General features: G+C 35.2%; 1 protein-coding gene across 7 annotated transcripts in view; it reads left to right on the forward strand.

Moving 5' to 3' along the window:
* Window positions 1-20,778, forward strand: part of STAU2 (staufen double-stranded RNA binding protein 2) — a 294,957-nt gene that overhangs the window by 120,926 nt on the left and 153,253 nt on the right. For all 7 annotated transcript variants that reach the window (XM_055318242.1, XM_055318241.1, XM_055318238.1 and 4 more), the window contains 2 exons: window positions 4,911-5,048; window positions 14,280-14,411. In XM_055318242.1, coding sequence (XP_055174217.1) covers window positions 4,911-5,048; window positions 14,280-14,411 — 270 coding nt within the window. The remainder of the gene's footprint in view (window positions 1-4,910; window positions 5,049-14,279; window positions 14,412-20,778) is intronic.

The following is a 20,778-nucleotide window of genomic DNA, read 5'->3' on the forward strand; positions in this document are numbered from 1 at the left end:
TTTTTTTTGTCATTGGAATCCGTATCAACAACAGTGTTTTGGAACTGAACATTTTTTTAAGTGAGGGAAGGGGCAGAGGAATAGGAAGAGAGGCGATCTTAATTAGGCTCCTGCCCATTGTGGAGGTAGATGAGGAGCTTGATCTTATGACGCTGAGATCATGACCTGAGCCAAAATCAGGAGTCAGATGCTTAACCAAATGAGCAACCCAGGCTTCCCCATGGAACTTAAGGACACTTTTATAAAAGAGGCAAATTAAATAAGAATAAAGACAGTATATCATTGAAATTACATTTTTACTTGAATATCTTCATGAAGTAGGCATTCTTCTAGTGCTAGACTCAAAAGCTTCCCTTCACCTTTTCATTGATATCTCAGACTTGTAACTAATTATCTACATTCGTCTTTTTTCATAAGTACTTTACTTTCTTTATAATTCATTTAGTTTTCTTTTTTGGTGGGGGGTATGTAAGTAGAGATGGAAATAATTATTTTATCAAAAGCTAAAATTTTCCTTTTCTCTCCCGGTCTTCCACTTAACTCTTACAGTACTGAAGTTCTCAGTCTTTTTCTTCTCTTACTCTTTTCACACTTTTAGGGCTTCAGTCTTTATATAGATGATTCTCAAGTACTCTTCTGTGCTCTGCACTGCCTTTTAGACATCTTCACTTCGAAATTTCACAGGCACATCAAACTCATCATAATTTCCTTCTCCTCCAGCATTCCTTATCACAGTGCCTGGCATCACCATCCTGCTGCTGAAATAAAAACATGGGAGTTATTTAAAATTTTTTTTATTTAAATTCAATTAATTAACATATAATGTATTATTGGTTTCAGAGGTAAAAGTCAGTGATTCATCAGTCTTATATAGCACTTACATACCTAATGCTCGTTACATCACATGTCCTCCTTAATGCCCATCACCTACTTACCCCATCCCCCAACCCCCTTCTTCCCTCCAGTGACCCTCAGGTATTTCTTACGATTAAGAGTCTCTTATGGTTTGTTTCCCTCTCTAATTTCATCTTATTTTTTCCTCTCTTCCCTTATAATCCTCTGTTGTGTTTTTTTTTTAAAGATTTTATTTATTTATTCATAAGAGCCACAGAGAGAGGCAGAAACATAGGCACATAGGCAGAGGGAGAAGCGAGCTCTCTGCAGAGAGCCTGATGTGGGACTTGATCCCAGGAAAGGCAGACTGAGCCACTCAGGTGTCCCTAAAAAAAAAAAGATTTAAAAAGCTTTCCTCATAAACATTACCCATATAATGTTAAAAATAGAGTGCCTTCTAAATGGTTTATATATTTGTAGGTTAAAAAGCATATTAAGTAAAAATAAGATCTACTGCCCAACTTGAATGTAGAACATTTCTTACTGAGATTGAAGTTGTGTATGTGCTCCTCTTCTGTCACATTCAGATGCCACCTCACATAACCACAGTCATTCGTTTTATATTTAATATTTCCTTACCTTATAATTTTACTGTATGTTTTTCTGAAAAGTTAGTATTTGCTTAGTTAGCTTTTAAAACAGCTTTATTGGGCAGTCCCGGGTGGCTCAGTGGTTTAGTGCCGCCTTCAGCCCAGGGTGTGATCCTGGAGACCTGGGATCGAGTCCCATGTTGGGCTCCCTGCATGGAGCCTGCTTCTCCCTCTGCCTGTGTCTCTGCCTCTCTCTCTCTCTCTCTCTCTCTCTCTCTCTCTCTCTGTCTCTCATAAATAAATAAATAAAATCTGAAAGAAAAAAAAGCTAATAAACAGCTTTATTGAAGTACAATGGACATATAATGAAGTGTACATATTTTAAAGCCTACTATTCGATATGTTTTGATACATGTGTACACCTGTGAAACCATGACCATCATCAAGGTAATGAACCTACCTATGGCTCCCAAAAGTTCCCTCTTGCTCCTTTGTAATCCCCTCCATCCTCCACTCCCAAGAAACAACCCTTTTTTTTTGGCTGGCTTCTTTCACTTAGTATGAATCATTTGGAAACTCATTCATGTTGTTGCGTGTATCAGTTATTGGTTCTATTTTAATGCCAAGTAGTATTTTGTTGTATAGTTATACTACCCTTTGTTTATCTATTTTCCCTTTGGTTATTTTAAAAAAATAATATTTTGGATGTTTCTCATTTTGGGCTGTAAGTAAAGCTGCTATGAACATTTGTGTATGAGTTTTATGGGCATAAGCTTCCCTTTTGGGAAGCTTGGGAGTGAATGACTTGGTCATTTAATAGGTGTATATTCAACATTTTAAGGGACTGCCAATTGTTTTTAAAAATGAATGTACTGTTTTATATTCTTATCAGCCCTGTGAGAATTCTAATTGCTACACCTCCTTTCTAATATGTAGCAGAGTCTTAAATTTCAGTTGCACAAATGTGTGTATTGATATCTTTTTGTGGTTTTGATTCACATCTCTCCCGTGACTGATGATATTGAGCATTTTTTATGTGTTTGATAACACATGAAGCTTGATGAAGTGTTGTTTAGCTCTTTTGCCCATTTGAAAAATTAAATAATATAAATAATAATAAAATGTAAATAATAAATATATTGAATTTTGAGAGGTCTTTATATACTTGGGATACAAGTTTTTTTTTTCAGTGAGAATTTTTTTAAATTGAAGCATAAATGACATACAATATCCTGTTAGTTTCAGGTGTACATCATAGTATTTCAATATTTTTGTACATTATGAAATGATCCCCATTGAGTCTAGTTACCATCTGTCACCATACAAAGTTGTTATTATATCATTGACTTCATTCCCTATGCTGTGCATGATGTCCCTATGACATTTATTTTATATCTAGAAGTTTGTACCTCTTAATCCTCTTCACCTGTTTCACTCCCCTCCCCGTACAAGTTCTTTTTTTTTTTTTTTTTTTTTTTTTTAAATTTTTATTTATTTATGATAGTCACAGAGAGAGAAAGAGAGAGAGGCAGAGACATAGGCAGAGAGAGAAGCAGGCTCCATGCACCGGGAGCCCGATGTGGGATTCGATCCCGGGTCTCCAGGATCGCGCCCTGGGCCAAAGGCAGGCGCCAAACCGCTGCGCCACCCAGGGATCCCCCCGTACAAGTTCTTTATCAGATATGGGATTTGCAAATATTTTCTCCAAGCCTATGACTGATCCTTTTCAAAGAATAGAAATTATTAATTTTGAAGAAGTCCAAGTCCAATTTATTGTTTTTATGGAATATAATTTTAGTATTGTACCTAAGAAATTGTCACCTAACCAAGTCACAGAAATTTCGTCTATATTTTCTTCTGCAAGTTTTATAGTTACATATTGTATTTAAATCTGAACCATTCGAGCTTATTTTTGTAATGGTATGAGGTATGGATTGAAGTTTGTGGGTTTCTTTTTTTTTGTTTTGTTTTGTTTGCATATAAATATTCAGTTTCAGTAACTACCCTTGAAAAGACTACCCTTTCTCCAGTGAATTGCTTTTACACCTTTGTCAAAAATCAGTTGACCATATACATATGGGTCTGTTTCCAGATGCTGCTGTGTTAACTAATCTCTTTATCTTTATTTCAGTGCTCCATATACTGTCTTGATTACACCATAGCTTTATAATAAATCTTGAAATCAGATAGTCTGAGTCTCCAATTTTTTTTTTCAAAGTTCAGTTATCGATCCTTTGAGTTTCTATATGAATCTTAGCATTAGCTTATCAATTATTACAAAATAAAGCCTGGTGGGATTTTGATTGGGATTGGATTGATGTATCAATTTGAAGAGAATTGACATTTTAAAAATATTGAGTCTTGATCCATGAACATATGTTTGTCCACTTATTTAGATCTTGTTTAATTTCAACAGTGTTTGGTGGTTTTAGTGGGCTTTACATAAATTATATCATTTGATATTTATTCTTCTGTGCTTGCTTTTCTTGAAGTATTTTTTTTGAAATTCATTCATTTTGAGGTATGTAGCTATCCTTAATTTATTTTCATTTTTATATGCTGCTCCACTAGATAAATATGTCATAACTTATTTGTTCTTTGATAAATGTTTAGGTTATTTCCAGTTTTTTTTCTATTTCAAATAATGCAACTATGGTTATTCTTGTACATATGAGCTAGTGCATATGGGCAACAGTTACTCTCTATCCTCACCAGTTGGGATTGTCAGACTTCTTAAGTTTTGCTAAGTGGATGGGTATAAAATAGTATCTCACTGTGGTTTTAACATGCATTTTCTGAGTCTTAATGAGATTATCTTTTCCTATTTTTTTTTTCTGTTAAAAATCTATTCATCTCTTTTGCCCATTTTTCTTTTACATTGTCTTAATACTTATTAGGAGTTTTAAGATGTATATTTTAGATACTGGATATATCTTTGTTTTAGTTATATATATATATTGCAGATATCTCCGTACCAGTTCATGGCTTGGCTTTTTTACATTTTTTTTTTTTGTAAAGATTTTATTCATTTATTTGAGAGAGAGAAAAAAATACAGAGCAGCGGGAGGGGCAGAAGGAGAGGGACAAGCAGTCTCGCCCGATACAGGGCTTGATACCCGGACCTGTGACTATGACTTGAGCTGAAGTCGGGACTCTCAACAAACTGAGCCACCTAGGTGCCCCTCTTTTTGTGTGTTTTGATGAACAGAAGTTATGAAGCAACTCTAACATACTGAAGAGTTTAACAGCAGACTTGACCCAACTTATCAGTAATACCTTTGAGCCTCAATCCCATAGAAGCCTTAGTTTCAGTTCCGTTCTATGATTTACCATTATAAATGTTCATAAATGGCTATCCAGTCACATTATCTTCTCCAGTTATAGTTTTGGGGTGCAGAGGATGAGGGGAGAACCATTGTTTCTTTAAGGATCCAAAAACAAGTTTTACCAGCATGTTTTGAAATTTTTTCTTAAATTATTTTTTAGGCTGGACCAGAGTATGGTCAAGGAATGAATCCCATTAGCCGCCTGGCTCAAATTCAACAGGCCAAAAAGGAAAAGGAGCCAGATTATGTTTTGCTTTCAGAAAGAGGAATGCCTCGACGTCGGGAATTTGTGATGCAGGTATTTATAACATTTATATTAGAAAAAAAGTTTGTAAACACTGAAAAAAAAATAGAAACCCCCAGGTTGTAATAGAGATATGGGGGAAAGGCAAGAACTAGGAAGTAAAACCAGGCCCACCTGCCAACTTGGTTGAAACGTTCAAATGGCAAGGACATGTTAGAATAGACAGTCTGGGTTTTTGAAGGGACTGTGGGTTCACGGAGGTTGTTTACCACAGTTTATAGTTTAGAATGCCTATCTCTAACTGATGTTACACTTTGCAGCCAGATGCCGTTAACTACTGGGGAGTAGGATATGGATGGAATTAGAAACATAATTTAGAAGAGAGATGTAGTAGATGGAATAGTTGGCCAAGAGCATGAGCTTTTGGATTATCAGGAAAATTCGGAAAATAAAGCTAACTGTGGTGAGGATTGAGGGACTCACTTGCTGAGAGATTTAGGCATTTAGATTTAGAGGTTAGATTGAGGCACAATGCCTAAAATGCCCTCCTTTTAAAATTCTTCCTATTCATCTTCATTTGCGAACTCAAGCCCCAGTATTGAAGAAACCTTTAATTCTTACTGTGTAAGTTTCAAACATATCCAAAGGTGGATATACTAAGTAGTAGACTATTACGTATACTATTATACTGGTATAATAACTAATACTAGCTGATATTTAGCCACAGATCATTTCAGCCTACCTACTTAATGTATATCACTAAAAATATGGAAGTTTTTCTTTTATGTTCTTATATTAGGCATGGTTCATATTCATTAGAATTATCTAATACCCAGTCCATATTTGAATTCTCCTTATTGTCCCAAAACTTTTTATTATAATTGGCTTGTCAAGAAAACTTTTTTCCAGTCAGACCCATGGATGGTCACCTTTGATGTAATCCAGTTAAAATCCACAGATACTAAATCCTGACCATGTGGCAGGCATTTTGCCGGTAACAAATAGTATCTCATATTGATTAGCTTTTCATACTTATCTTCTTTTTTTTTTTTTTTTTTTTTTTAGTTTTTATTTATTTATTTGAGAGAGAGAGTGCACTCATGTGTGTACATGAGCCAGGAGAGGCAGAGAGAGAGTGGGCGAGGAAGAGGGAAAAAATCCCAAGCAGTCTCCATGCTGAGTGTGGAACCTGACTAGGGGCTCAGTCTCACAACCCTGAGATCATGACCTATGCTGAAACCAAGAGTCAGTCACTTAACCGATTGGGCCACCCAAGCACCCCCTTTTCATACATTTCTAAACTTTACCTTGTCTCTCAATTTATAATCTCCACGTTTCTTTATCTCATAGTACCCAATATAATATATGTATATAGTAGTACTTTAAGAAACTCGTGGTGTATATATGCTGCCTGTCTGCTCGATTGAGAGCTATTAAGTTTGGCTTTGTTGGGGATGTAAACTTACGATACAGTCACAGATACACCATGGTTGGGAATCTTGATATCCAAAAAGTGAGGAATACTACTAGTTAAGGACATTACTATCTAGATGTCATTAAGACCCAAGACAAATTTTATTCTAGTATTTTCACTTCGTAAAATGCTTTATCGTTTTTCTTTTTACATGATTAGCTTTGAAGAGTTCTAGGAAGTATTTTTTGAACTCTAAAACGTGAGGGAGGAAAAATCACCTAAAACCTATATTAAGAATAAAAACTGGCATTGCCTTTATTTAACATTTTTTTTTCCTGTGGAGTATATTGAGTACCCCTTTTGAAAAAGGAATTTAGAATATCTTAGGCCAGCTTCCATTTTATGGGTATTCATAAACATTGTAGTCAAATGGGAACATTTGGCTGTGCTTTTAAATGTTTTCACACTGAATTCATATTGCTTTTCCCCCTTCTGGAAGCCCCAGTGGATTCATTATAGTATTGCAGCAAGTTTATCAAAGTAAAGGCTTTGTATAAACTATTTAAGTAATGTTATCATTTGTTATAGTTGAATGTGGAAATAAAAATATCTAGAGACAATATGCTCATATTTATCACCCAAAAAATAAATTTGTATGTTACAAAATGGATGTAATTACTTGTATTGATTACTAGACAAAGAAAAATCTCTGATGAGATTATTTGAATATTGATTTCCAAAGCATATTTCTTAAAGCTTTTAATTTTTTTAGAAAGGGATATTTTAATTTTTTGAAGAGAAAATAATGGCTACTAAATTGTATATCACATACACACATTGTGTATAGCACATTCTATTGAGTTAATTTTTCTACTTGTGACTAAAATCTTCAGGTTTCTAAAAAATATATAAATCAGATTTCATCAATTTTATTTGTGACTCATTGAAGGATAATTAAGTTTTCAGTATATGCTATTTTAGAACTTACAGGTTTTTTTTAGAGATTTATTTATTTACTTATTTTAAAAGATTTTATTTATCTATACATGAGACACACACACACACAGAGGCAGAGATATAGGGAGAGGAAGAAGCAGACTCCATGCAGGGGGCTCGATGTGGGACTTGATCCCGGGACTCCAGGATCATGCCCTGAGCCGAAGGCAGATGCTTAAGCGCTGAGCCACCCAGGTGTCCCGAGGGCTTGACTCATTTAAATGAGTTGTTTAAAGATAAAAATCTGACAGTCTTAAAGTTATTGTGTAGCAAAATAATAAAACTTTGCAGATGAATTAATATTTTAATGTAAATTATTATTTGTAATAATTAAAAAATTTTTGAGTTGTAGGAAGATGACTTATGAAGTTCATTTATGTAATTGCATTTATAATGATATGATTTTTTTTTTCCCTTCTGAGTGACCACTGTGTTTGTTAGCAGGGAATCAAAGGCATTTATCTATCTATCTATCTATCTATCTATCTATCTATCTATCTATCTATCTAAAGATTTTATTTATTCATTCGTGAGAGACACAGAGAGAAAGAGAGAGGCAGAGACACAGGCAGAGGTTGAAGCAGGCTCCATGCAGGGAGCCCAATGCAGAACTCAATCCTGGGACTCCAGGATCATGCCCTGGGCTGAAGGCAGGTGCCAAACTGCTGAGCCACCTAGGGATCCCCTCAAAGTCCTTTAGCACAGTCATCTTTTAAAAATATTAACAGATAAGTCTAGGATAAGTACCCACAAACTATCGAACATGCCACCATAAAAAGTTGTGTGAGGCAAGGGTGGGTGAATGGCAAAAATAAATCTGGAAGCACCTGTTCTAACAGTCTCGAAGGTGTCAGAAAAGGTCAGATGGAAAGCTGCAGATACAGATTCAACATGTATGCTAAGATGAGAACAGTATTACCTAAGAGCAGAAGATTGGAGTCAAAGAGTATCAGGCCTGGGTAGATAAATGAGATTTAGAAATGAAGCAGCAAAAGAATTGAATGAGAGTGAGGTGTACATAGCATGTGAAAACAGATGAAATATATTTTGCTGTTCAGTGATCTTGCTTCCATTTATTTTGGCAAGTGTTTTGACCTTCAGAGCAGTAGAGGAAGCTTCTGACGTAGCTGGCCTAATCTGTTAGCTAGCAAGCATTCCAGCAACAACACAGGGGCTATTAAAGCTGGGGAACAAATCAAACACTGGAAAAAATAACAGGTAGCAGAGGCCTGGCTCTAGCCAGGGACTCAAGCACACATTATACCTAGGGTCTGCTGTCTTCAGGTCAGGGCAGGCCAGCCCAGATATGGGAGGTAGTATGTATTGACTCAGCTCCAGGGACTGACTGTGGACAGTACTTGATCATTGCTTCTTAGTGAGGTCCCATAGACTACTGCTGATTTGTCATAATCTGATGGTTTATAGTTTCACAAGAAAAAGCAATGACATGATTCAAAGACATCACACAGATTTGAACTACAACATTTGTGATAGTTTCAGAAATTCTATAATGAATATATTATCAATGTTTCATATACTACAAAAACTATGTCATTTAGTTCATCTTCACTAAAATTTTGTTAAAAGAGTGTATTTCTTTGTCATATAATTTGCATTGTTTATATTTAAGTTTTTTTCTAACCACTGTGCTAGAAGTACTTCATTCAGTGAAGCTTAAAAGTAGTAATAGAATATGAACACAAATAAAACCTAAATACTAGTGTAAGAATAAATGTCAAATAGTACACACGTGTGGATACCAGATGGAAGTTGTTATGTTCTGAGATGAATGAAATAGCTGATTATAGCTGATTATGCTTTCACCCAGAAACCAAAAAAGAAAACTGTGGGTTAGAAGTATCAAGCTTTGTATCTGAAAGCTGGATTTAGTTGTACCATGTACTAATTCATTGTTAGTACACAGTATACTGTAATTGTGAAATTTTATTAAAGTGGCATGAAGCTATTGAAGCTAAATTTTTTTTTAAAGATTTTATTTATTCACTCATGATAGACATAGAGAGAGAGAGGCAGAGACACAGGCAGAGGGAGAAGCAGGCTCCATGCTGGGAGCCCAACGCAGGACTCGATCCCGGGACTCCAGGATCGCGCGCCCTGGGCCAAAGGCAGGTGCCAAACCACTAAGCCACCCAGGGATCCCCTAAATTTTTTTTTAAACAAAGCTCCGTGACATCTGGTAAAATAATCCAAATTTTCATGCATAGATTGCCTGTTCAGCTCTCTTGCTCATTTTTGTACTGGTTTAAAAAAGTAACATTTAGGAATCCACTGTATATTCTGGACTATGAGTCTTTTTTAGTTACAAGGCATTTCAAATGTATTTTCTTGTGACTTTTTTTTCTTCCAATTTTAGTGATGTTCCTTTGAGGAACAAAACTAATTTGTTTTAAAAAGATTTTATTTATCTGAGATAGTGAGAGAAAGAGAGCATGAATGGGGGGGCAGAGGGAGAGGGAGAAGCAGATGCCTCTGAAGCAGGGAGCCTGATGCACGGCCCTTCCCTGCTCAGCAGGGTGCCCTACTCCCTGGCTTAATCCCAGGACCCTGGGATCATGATGAGAGTCAAAGGCAGACGCTTAACCGACTGTGCCACCTAGGTGCCCAGGAAGTAATTAATTTTGTTGCAGCCAAATTTTTCTTTTTTCCCTCATGTTAACTTTAAAGTCTAGACATCCAGAAGAATAATGCCTCCACCTTATTCTTCCTCAAAAGGATCTTAGAAGCTCTTAGCACTTTGTATTTCCATATATACTTTGGAATCAGCTTGTCAAGTATTGTTTTTTTTTTTTTTTAAGATTTTATTTATTTATTCATGAGAGACAGAGAGAAAGGCAGAGACATAGGCAGAGAGAGAAGCAGGCTCCATGCAGGGAGCTCTATGTGGGACTCGATCCTGGGACTCCAGGATCATGCCCTGGGCCGAAGGCAGGTGCTCAACCACTGAGCCACCCAGGTGTCCCAAGCTTGTCAAGTATTGTAAAAACATGTGGGATTTTGATGAGAATTCATTGAATTTATAGGGACTATTTGAAGAGAATTGATAAATATTGATTTTCAGGCATATCTCTGTTTATTAGGTTTATCTTAACTTTTCTCAGTGCTTATTTTCTGTAAAGTTCTTAAATATCATAGGTATTTTATTTTCATTTGATCTAAATGATATCTTGTAATTTTCTACTTGATTGTCGATGGGATATAAAAGTGCAGTTGGCATTGTATACTACTATTTACACAGAAAACACTCATGAATTCTTACAATTTATCTGTAGATATCCTTGGATTTCCTATATATCATATCTTCAGATAATGACAGTTTGTTTTTATACTTCTAATTCTTTTTTTAAATTAATTTAAAAAATTTTTATTTATTTGAGAGAGAGAGTATGTGTGCACAAGCAAGGGGGAGGGGCAGAAGAAGCGGGAGAAGCAGACTCTCCTCTGAGCAGGGCGCCCAACACAGGGCTCAATCCCAGCACCCTGGATCATGACCTGAGTAGAAGGCAGATGTTTAAGTGAGTGACCCACCTAGGCACCATATACTTCTAATTCTGTACCATTTTTTTCTTGCCTTATTGCTCTGTCTAGGATTTGTAGTAAAATGTTAAATAATAGTAAAAGTAGAGGGCATCTTCGTCTTTTTCTAATTTCAAAATTTCAACATTAAATTTAACATTGCTGAGGTTTGCTATACGTTTTTTGGAAAATGCACTTTATCTTATTAAGGAAGTTCCTTTTTTTCCTAGTTTACTATGAGTTTTTATTGTGAAATGATGTTGAGTTTTATCAAATGCATTTGCTCTGTTTATTAGGATGGCTATATGTTTTGTCTCCTCAGAGACAAAAACAGCAGATTCTGTTGATTGATTTTGTCTGAAATTCAAATGTTAGACCAGTCTTCCATTTCTGGGATAAACCTAACTTCATCATGATTTTTCTTTTTATGTATTGCTTTGTTCAATGAACTGTTATACAGTTTAAATTTGAGCAGTTATATTCATGAATGAAATAGGTTTGTAAATTTTCTTATACTGTTTTTGTTGGATTTTGGAATCAATAGCTCACTGAATAGTTGGGGATTGATTTTTCTTTTTCTATTCTTAGACAAATTTTTGTGACATTAGCATTATTCTTCCTTAAATATTAGGTGAACTTGCTGGAGAAGCTCTCTGGAGTTTTCTTTGTGGAAATATTTTTAATTATTTTAAATTTTTTTAGTAGTTATAGAGCTGTACAGTTTGGTGTTAATCTGTGCCAGTTTTGGAAATTTGTATTGTTGAGAAATTTTCCACTATATCTAAACATTGAAAAAGTTTTAGCTAAAATACTCAATATCCCTTATTCTTTTTTTAAAAAAAGATTTTGTTTATTTGAGAGAAAGAGAGCACAAGCAGGGGGAGCAGGAGAGGGAGAAGCAGGCTCCTTGCTGAACAGGAAGCCCAATGTGGGGCTCAATCCCAGGACTCTGAGATCATGACCTGAGCTGAAGGCAGACACTTAACCACTAAGCCAGCCAGGCACCCCATCCCATATTTTTTTTAATGCTACAGAAGCTTTAGTAATCTCCCATTTTCTTTTTTTTTTTTTTTAATATTTTTTAAATTTTTCTTTATTTATGATACGCACACAGTGAGAGAGAGAGAGAGGCAGAGACACAGGCAGAGGGAGAAGCAGGCTCCATGCACCGGGAGCCCGACGTGGGATTCGATCCCGGGTCTCCAGGATCGCGTCCCGGGCCAAAGGCAGGCGCCAAACCACTGCGCCACCCAGGGATCCCTAATCTCCCATTTTCATTCTTATTTGTCTTCTCTTACTCTCCTTGCCAGTCTTAACCTTTGATTTATCTCTTTATTAGTCTTTTCAGGGAACCAACATTTCGTTTTTTGAAGATTCTCTATTATATTTTGTTTTCTGTTTCCTTAATTTCTGCCCTTGTCTTTATTCTATTTTCTTTGGATTCATTTTGCTCTAATAACTTCTTGAGCTGGATATTTAGTTAGCTCATTACATTCCTGCCATTCTCTAAGCTTTTATGGCTATATATTTCCTTCTCAACCCTTCTTTAGCTACATCCTTCAAATTTCGATATGTTGTATTTCTGTCATTTTTTACTTAAAATATTTTCTGACTTCATTGGGATTTTGTCTTTGCCTATAGATTATTCAGACTACATTACTTAATTTATAAAGTTGTCATTATCTTCTTGGTTTGCTGCTTTGGTCATTTTTTGAGACCAATTTATAAAAAATCCCACTGTAGTCGTATATTTTTAATTTCTCCTTGTAATGCTATACTTTTTACCTTTAAGCAAATTTTTTTTTAAATTAAAAGAAACACTTACGTAGGGGTGCCTGGGTGGCTCCTGTTAAGGTCACTTAAGTATCTGCTTTCAGCCATTCCTGGGTGGCTCAGCAGTTGGGTCGCTGCCTTTGGCTCAGGTTGTGATCTCGGGATCCGGGATCAAGTCCTGCATCAGGCTCCTGCTTATCCCTCTGCCTGTGTATCTGCCCCCCGCCCTCTCTCTGTGTGTCTCTCATGAATAAATAAATAAATCTTAAAAAAAAAAACTATAAAAAAATTGCCTGCTTTTCAGCTCAGGTTATGATCCCAGTACTGGAATTGAGCTCCCATTGGGCTCCCTGCTCAGCAGGAAGTCTGCTTCTCTCCCTCCCCTCCCCCTGCTTGTGCTCTCTCTCTCTCAAATAAATAAAATCTTTAAGAAATGTTATTTATTTTTAAATTTTTTCCCTTTTGCTTTCTGATTTACTTTTTATATTTGCATTAGTTCTTGGTAGATTGATCTTTAAAAGCACTACCCAATTCAGAAAATGTACGTGTGGATATGAAATGGCTGATGTACATTTAAATGCATGTATAGACGTATATGTATGCAGCAGTTGTTTGCCAAAGATAATTGTGGAATAGTTTTCATGATAAAAAGCTACTGTTTTTTGATCAATTATGATTTATTATACACTGTAGTTTATGTACATTTTCTTGTTTAATTTTCAGAGCAATACTATGAGGTAGTTGTATTACCCCTCTTTTACTGATGGAAAATCTGAAGCTTAGAGGTACTAATTTGAATCAGTTTATACAGTTAGGAAGTGGTAGAATTTTATCTTCTTTTCTTTTTAAGAGACTGGGATGGATTGGGGGGGAGGGACACACAGAATCTGAAGCAGGTGCAGTGCCCAGTGCAGAGCCCCTTGCAGGGCTCGATTGCATGACCCTGAGATCATGACCTGAGCTGAAATCGAGAGTCCAGTCTTAATCAACTAGGCCACCCAGGCGCCCCTAGAATAATTTCATACCCAGATCTGACCTGGAAATCTTTGTTCTTAACCACAATATTGTGTTAACCCTTGTATATTAATTTTCCTCAGGAACTATTTAACATAAACCTTTGTAAATTTGAGATGCAATGTAAACATTGTTTTAAATGGCACCCATGCATTTCAGTCTTTTAGTTTATTAAATAAATAATACTAAATGTCCTAACCAACACAACTATTATAATGTGAATTTTATTTTTCTGCTTATATAAATAATATTGTTTTTTAAAAATAAAATAATACAGAAATATGTAGGGAAGTAAAAGTCATTGAAGATTCTATCACCCTGAGATAGTCTTCCATTGTCATTTTGAGGACCATATTGTCCTACTGTTCTCCATGTATATTTTCACTTGTATACATAATGTCATGTAAATGGGATAGTATCTTAGTTGCTGTTTTCATTATGGACTGAACTTTATATTTTTGAATTCTCGGAAGCATAACATACTGCTTTATTGTGTTAAGGAGTTCCTGTTTACCAAAGCAATTATCATCGGTTTCTTACTTTAATCTTACCAGGTCAAAGTAGGCAATGAAGTTGCTACTGGAACAGGACCTAACAAAAAGATAGCCAAAAAAAATGCTGCGGAAGCAATGCTGTTACAGCTTGGTTATAAAGCATCCACTAGTCTTCAAGAACAACTTGACAAGGTGAGAGCTGAATTTACATGTACGTATGTAGATCCTGTCAGAATGTTGGAGTGATGTACAAATCCTGTTCCAGTGTTTTTGATTCCAAGTAATGTCTTAACTGCTGTTAAAGTAGAAGTCAAGGTTTTTCCCCCACCAAGGCATAACTCTGTATCTTTAAAATAGATTCTCCAGGTACAAAATAGCACATTTATAGGGCCAAGATGAAATATTAATTATAATCTTACAATTGACAAATACTAAAAATATTTTATCACTGTATGTATTTTATATAATACCAGTTGAATAATTTTTAGCTTATTGACTCACTCGTGGTTCTTGCCATATAACCAGTTTTAATATGTGCTTTTTTAAAGAACAGGGTTTGTTAGCCTTTATTTCTGGAATACAGCTGAAAACACTAGAAATAAAGATCCTGAATTATCCCTTTAGGGCAGGAACTATATTGGACAGGCGCTCTATAAACTAATTTTTCTGTTTACTTTAAATTTAAAGGTAAACTCAGAGGGTGTTTATTTTCTGCCAAGACTTATGTTCATGGTCCTCTATTTCTTCTGCAGCAGTTAATGACATCATTAACACCTACCTCTGTTGCAAAAGAAGCAGAGAACCCCAAATTGAGTACTTGGCAGATAACTTGGCAGGAACTAGCTTAACTTTATTTTGTATAATCATTTTATCTATGCACATGTAGAAATTATTTTTATTAAACATTATATTAAATGAGAATTCATAAAACAGGCTTAATAATTATTTCTATCAAAAACAATATGCTTTTTTTTCCATGCCATTTTCTCACATAAGGATTCTGTTTTAGAGATGTTTTCAGTTCCTGCAGGAACACATTTCTGAAATTTAGAGTAAAAACCAAATCATCTATTAAAAAACATTTAGATCTGTTTTTTTTTTTTTTTAAAGACAGCTGTGAATATTCAGGCAGTTATTTTGAGCGATTAAGAATTATTTGTCTGTGTGGTATCGCTAGAGATTTCAATTCTGTTTTTATAACCTGGCTAGTCAGTGCTTTTTCTTCTTTTAAAAGTATTTGTAACATGAAACCTAACATGTGTTCAAGATTCTGCAGTTCTTATATTGTGTATATGTTGTTTTAACTTAACACGTTTATATTGACTTAAAACTGGTGAGTGATTTATAAAAATATGTCAAAATAAATTTCCTCATAGACACATATGTATCTTTTTTAGATTTTTTATTTTTACTTATTCATGAGAGACACAGAGAGGCAGAGACATAGGCAGAGGTAGAAGCAGGCTCCCCAAAGGGAGCCTGATGTGAGACTTGATCGCAGAACCCTGGGATCACGACCTGAGTCAAAGGCTCAACCACTGAGCTACCCAGGTGCCCTGACACGTATTTGTATCTTAAGTGAAAATAAAACAGAACAAAAAGCATTAGTTTTATTAATATGAAAAACATTTTGTATACCCACTGTATTATTGTTTAGAGTTCTCCAGAGAAAAAGCCCAATGGGATGTGTATGTGTGTGTATGTAGTATATGTATGTGTGTATGTATATATACGCATTCATACATCACTCCCAGAAACTTATTTTAAGCAGTTGACTTATGCAGTCGTTGAGGCTTGGCTAGTCCAAATCTGAGGGAGAGACCAGCAGGCTGGAGAATCAGGAGTTAAATTTGAGTTCAAAAGCTTTCTGCTATAGATTTCCCTTTCTTCAGTGAAGGTCAAACTTTTCTTCTAGGTAGGTCTTCAACTCATTAGTCCCACCGGCATTACAGAGAAGGATCTGCTTTACTCAATGTTCAGTGATTTAAATATAAATCTACCAAAAACACCTTCACAGAACATCCAGAATAATGCTTGATCAAATATCTAGTCACCATAGTCCAGACAAGTCGACACATAAAATTTACCATTGTACCCACTAAACACTAATGCCAAACACCAATAACTGAAGATAATAACAAGATGACTGAAATTTAGTCCCTACATTCGGAAAAACTAACCCTTCAGTGTTAACAGCAAGGAGCTTTAATTGCGTAACAAAATTTATGGTACTAGAACCTAGAGAATATGAAGATGAATCTGGAAAGTAAAGAATAGCTGAGACCATTGTTTTATGTGAATTAAAGAGATCGAGAAATTTCACATTTAAGATTTGAACATAAAAATGACATGGTCTGGTTTACATTCTTCAGAAGACAATCCTTTAAGTAATATAGGGTATATATTTGAGCAGGATGAGACTGAAGGCTGAGAGGCCAGTTGGGGGGCTAGCAGAACTATTCAGGTAAAAGATGGTGAGGGTCTGAACGCAGGCAGTGGTGGTAGAGAAGAGAGTGGGGAAGATACCTGAGAGATTTCTGAAGTGTAAGTGGTTAAGTTTTCAGTAGCAGATAAAATGCATGGGGGGGACAGGAAAGAGGAAGAAAGAAAACCTGTAAACAGAAAGAGAGAGTGAGTTTAAGGAGTAGATAGCAGTCATATGCTGTAGAGACAGCAAAAGAGAAAGACTGAATATACTGATTTGTCGAAAAAAAGATTTGTGATGAATGTGGCGAAACCATTTAAAATTTTTTTAAATATACAAGATATGTACATGGCTAAAAGAATTCAAATAGCATAGAGTGAACAGTGAAAAAAAGGTAGTCTTTTTTCACTCTGAGACCCTTGGTTTTTTAATCTTTCTTTTGAATAGCATCTCCCACAATGAGTTGATATTTGTACAGGATTTGGAATACTGTCTAAAATATAGTGAATATTATATAAAGATTTGATAAATAAATGTCTTTATTTACAGAAATATTCTACACGTTTATACTAATATATCCCCACTTTATAAAGAAACTCAGATTTATTGAGGCATAGTTCAATGAATTTTGACATATGTGTGTTTGTATGTGTGTACACATTCGTTAACCACCACCACAATTAAGATTTATAATATTTCTGTTACGGAAATATTTGTAGTTAATCTCTTCCCTTATGCTTAGCCTGCTGGCAAGCACTGATTTGATTTTTGTTTCTATAATTTTGCCTTTCCAGAATGTCATATAAATTGGATCATACATTAGGAAGCCTTTTATGTCTGGCTTCATAATGCTGAGATTCATCTCATTTTGTTGTATTTCATTAGTTTATTCTTTTATTGTCTGTTATTGTTTTCATCTTCACTAACATTTGGGCTGTTTCTAGTTTGAGGCTATTATAAATTAAGTGGCTGTAAACATTCATGTAAAGTCTTTATATGTATTTATTTCTCTAGTGTATTCTTTATGTACATATTTGTATAAGTGCATGTATAACTTTTAAGAAACTGTGAGGATGTTTTCCAGAGAGGCTGATCCAATTTGTATTCCCACCAGGAGTGTTTGAGAGCTCTAGTTACTGCACATTTTTTCCAACTCTTGGTATTTTTGGTTTTGAGTTTTGACTGTATTAGTAGGTGCATTAATGTCATCTCATTGGAACTTAATTTGCATTTTCCTAATAACTGATAATGTTGGATATCTTAGCATGTGTTTATTTACCATTCATATCTCTTCCTTGAAATGTCCATTCAAAGCTTTGTCTCTTTAAAAATGGGATAGTTTGCTTTCTTTTTGAGTAGTTGTTAAAGAGTTCTTTACATATTTTGGACACAAATCCTTTATCAGGTAAAGAACTTTCAGTCCATGAACAAGATCTAGCTCTACATTTATTTATATTTTTAAAAATATTTTACAGCAACGTTTTCTACTTTTTCTAGAAATATTTTACACAATTTTTATGTTTATGCCTAAGTATTTCATGTTTTGGGATATATTATTAATGATATTAGTCTTTAATCCAATGGCAATAGCATTCAATTTCCAATTCTTCTTTTCTACTGTATAGAAATACAATTGGTTTTATGTATTGACCTTGTACTCTGCGACCCAGCTAAACGGAGTTATAAATTATAATAGTTTAGTTTGTAGATTGTTTGGGATTTTCTGCATTGATGACCATGTCATCTATGAATAAAAACAATTTTATTTCTTCCTTTCTGATCTGTATGCTTTTATCTACTTATCTTCTTTATTGCTCTAAATACAGAGCATCTGGTACAATGTTGAAAAGATATGGTTGTTTGTTGAATAGAAAGCAGATATCATTACCTTGGTCCTCATCTTAAAAGGATAGTCATTTCAGTCTTTCACCGCTATAAATACCATGATGATTGTAGGTTTTTTTTTTTCATAGATACTCTATATCAGGTTATTTCCTTGTATTCATGCTTTAAGAGATTGTTTTCATTTTGTTTTGTTTTGTTTTTTACTTACCAGTCCATTTTGAATTTTGCCAAATGCTTTCTCTGTGTCTGTTGATATGTTATATAATTTTCTGGTTTAGTTTGTTGTAATGAATTTCACTGATGGACTTTAAAAATTTATGTAATATTTAATAAAATTACCATTTTAACCACTTTAGGTGAACATTTCAGTGGCAAAACTACATTCACAGTGTTGTGCAGCCATCACTTTTATGTACTTCCAGAATGTTTTCATCATTCCAAATAGAAACTGTACTGCATTAAACACTAACTCCTCATTCTTCCCTTTGTCTTTTCAAGGAACCATCTTTTAAGTGGAATCATACAAAGTTTGTCCATTTTGTTGAGCTTATTTCATTTACCATGTTTTCAAAGGTTCATCCATATTGTATGTCGCATATATCAGAATTTCATTCCTCTTAAAACCTGAATAGGGATCCCTGGGTGGCGCAGAGGTTTGGCGCCTGCCTTTGGCCCAGGGCACGATCCTGGAGACCCAGGATCGAATCCCACGTCAGGCTCCCGGTGCATGGAGCCTGCTTCTCCCTCTGCCTGTGTCTCTGCCTCTCTCTCTCTCTCTCTCTGTGTGACTATCATAAATAAATAAAAAATAAAAATAAAAATATAAAAATATAAAAATATAAAAACCTGAATAGTATTCCATTGTGTGGATATATCACACTTTGTTTATCCATTCATCTATTGATGAACATTTGGGTTATTTTCAACTACTGATTATTATGAGTAATGCTGTTATGAACATTGGGGTACCAGTATCTATTTTAAATCCCTACTTTTAATGTTTGGAATATATACTTAGAAGTGGAATTGTTTGATCATATGGTAATTCTACGTTTATATTTTGAGGAATTAGCAAATTCTTTTCTGCAGTAGCTGTACCATTTTATATTCCCACCAGCAATACCCAAGGGTTCCAATTTCTCCATAACTCTGCTAACACTTGGTATGTGTGTGTGTAGGTGTTTGTTTTGTCTTTTTTTTTTTAATGATTTTATTGATTTATTCACAAGAAACACACACACACACACACAGAGAGAGAGAGAGAGAGAGAGAGAGAGAGAGGCAGAGTCATAGGCAGAGGGAGAAGCAGACTCCAAGCAGGGAGCCTGATGTGGGACTTGATCCCGGGACTCCAGGATCATGCCTTGAGCCAAAGGCAGACACTCAACCACTGAGCCACCCAGGCATCTTATTTTGTCTTGTTTTCTTAAACAATATCCATCCTAATGGCTGTCAAGTGACCTTGACTGTTTTGTGAATATTGAACTAAGCTTGCCTGACTGGCATAAACCCCACCTGACCATGATGTATTACCTTTTTTTTATATATATATATATATATTTCTAGAATAGAGTTGCTAATATTTTTTTAAAGATTTTTATGGCTACATGTATAAGAGTTATTGATCCATATTTTTTTTGTTGTTGTAATATCATTGTCTGGTTTTAACATCAGGATCAGGGTAATGCTCTTGGTATATATAGTAAGTTTGGAAGTTTAGAAGACTTTGGTAATCTTTCTTCTTTAGTATTTGGGTGGAATTTGCCAGTGGAGCCATCTGGGGAAGACTGGGAAGGTTTTAACTATAAATTGAGTTTTAAAAAATAGATATAGGGCTACTCAGGCTGTCTACTTTGAGTGAACTTTGGCAGTTTGAATCCTTGAAGGAATTTGTCCATTTCTTCTAAGTTGTTAAATTCTTGGTATAGAATTGTTCACAGCATTTCCTTGTTATCCTTCTTTTTACTTTTTTAAAAAATATTTTATTTATTTACTTGAGAGAAAGAGTGAGTGAGATAAAATAAGCACAAGGTGGGGGAGGGGCCAAGAGAGAGGGAGGAGCAGACTCCACTCTGACCAAGGAGCCTGATGTGGGACTCCATCCCAGGAGTCTGGGATCATGACCTGAGCTGAAAGCAGATGCTTAACCAACTGAGTTACTCAGGTGCGCCCCCGCCTGCCCCCCTTGTTATCCTTCTAATGGCTACAGCATCTGTAGTGATATTCCCTCTCTCATTCCTGCTGTTGGTAATTTGTTTCCTTTTCCCCTGATCAACTTGGCTAGGAGTT

The sequence above is a fragment of the Nyctereutes procyonoides genome, unplaced genomic scaffold (assembly GCF_905146905.1).
Source record: "Nyctereutes procyonoides isolate TBG_1078 unplaced genomic scaffold, NYPRO_anot_genome, whole genome shotgun sequence".
Lineage (NCBI taxonomy): Eukaryota > Metazoa > Chordata > Mammalia > Carnivora > Canidae > Nyctereutes > Nyctereutes procyonoides.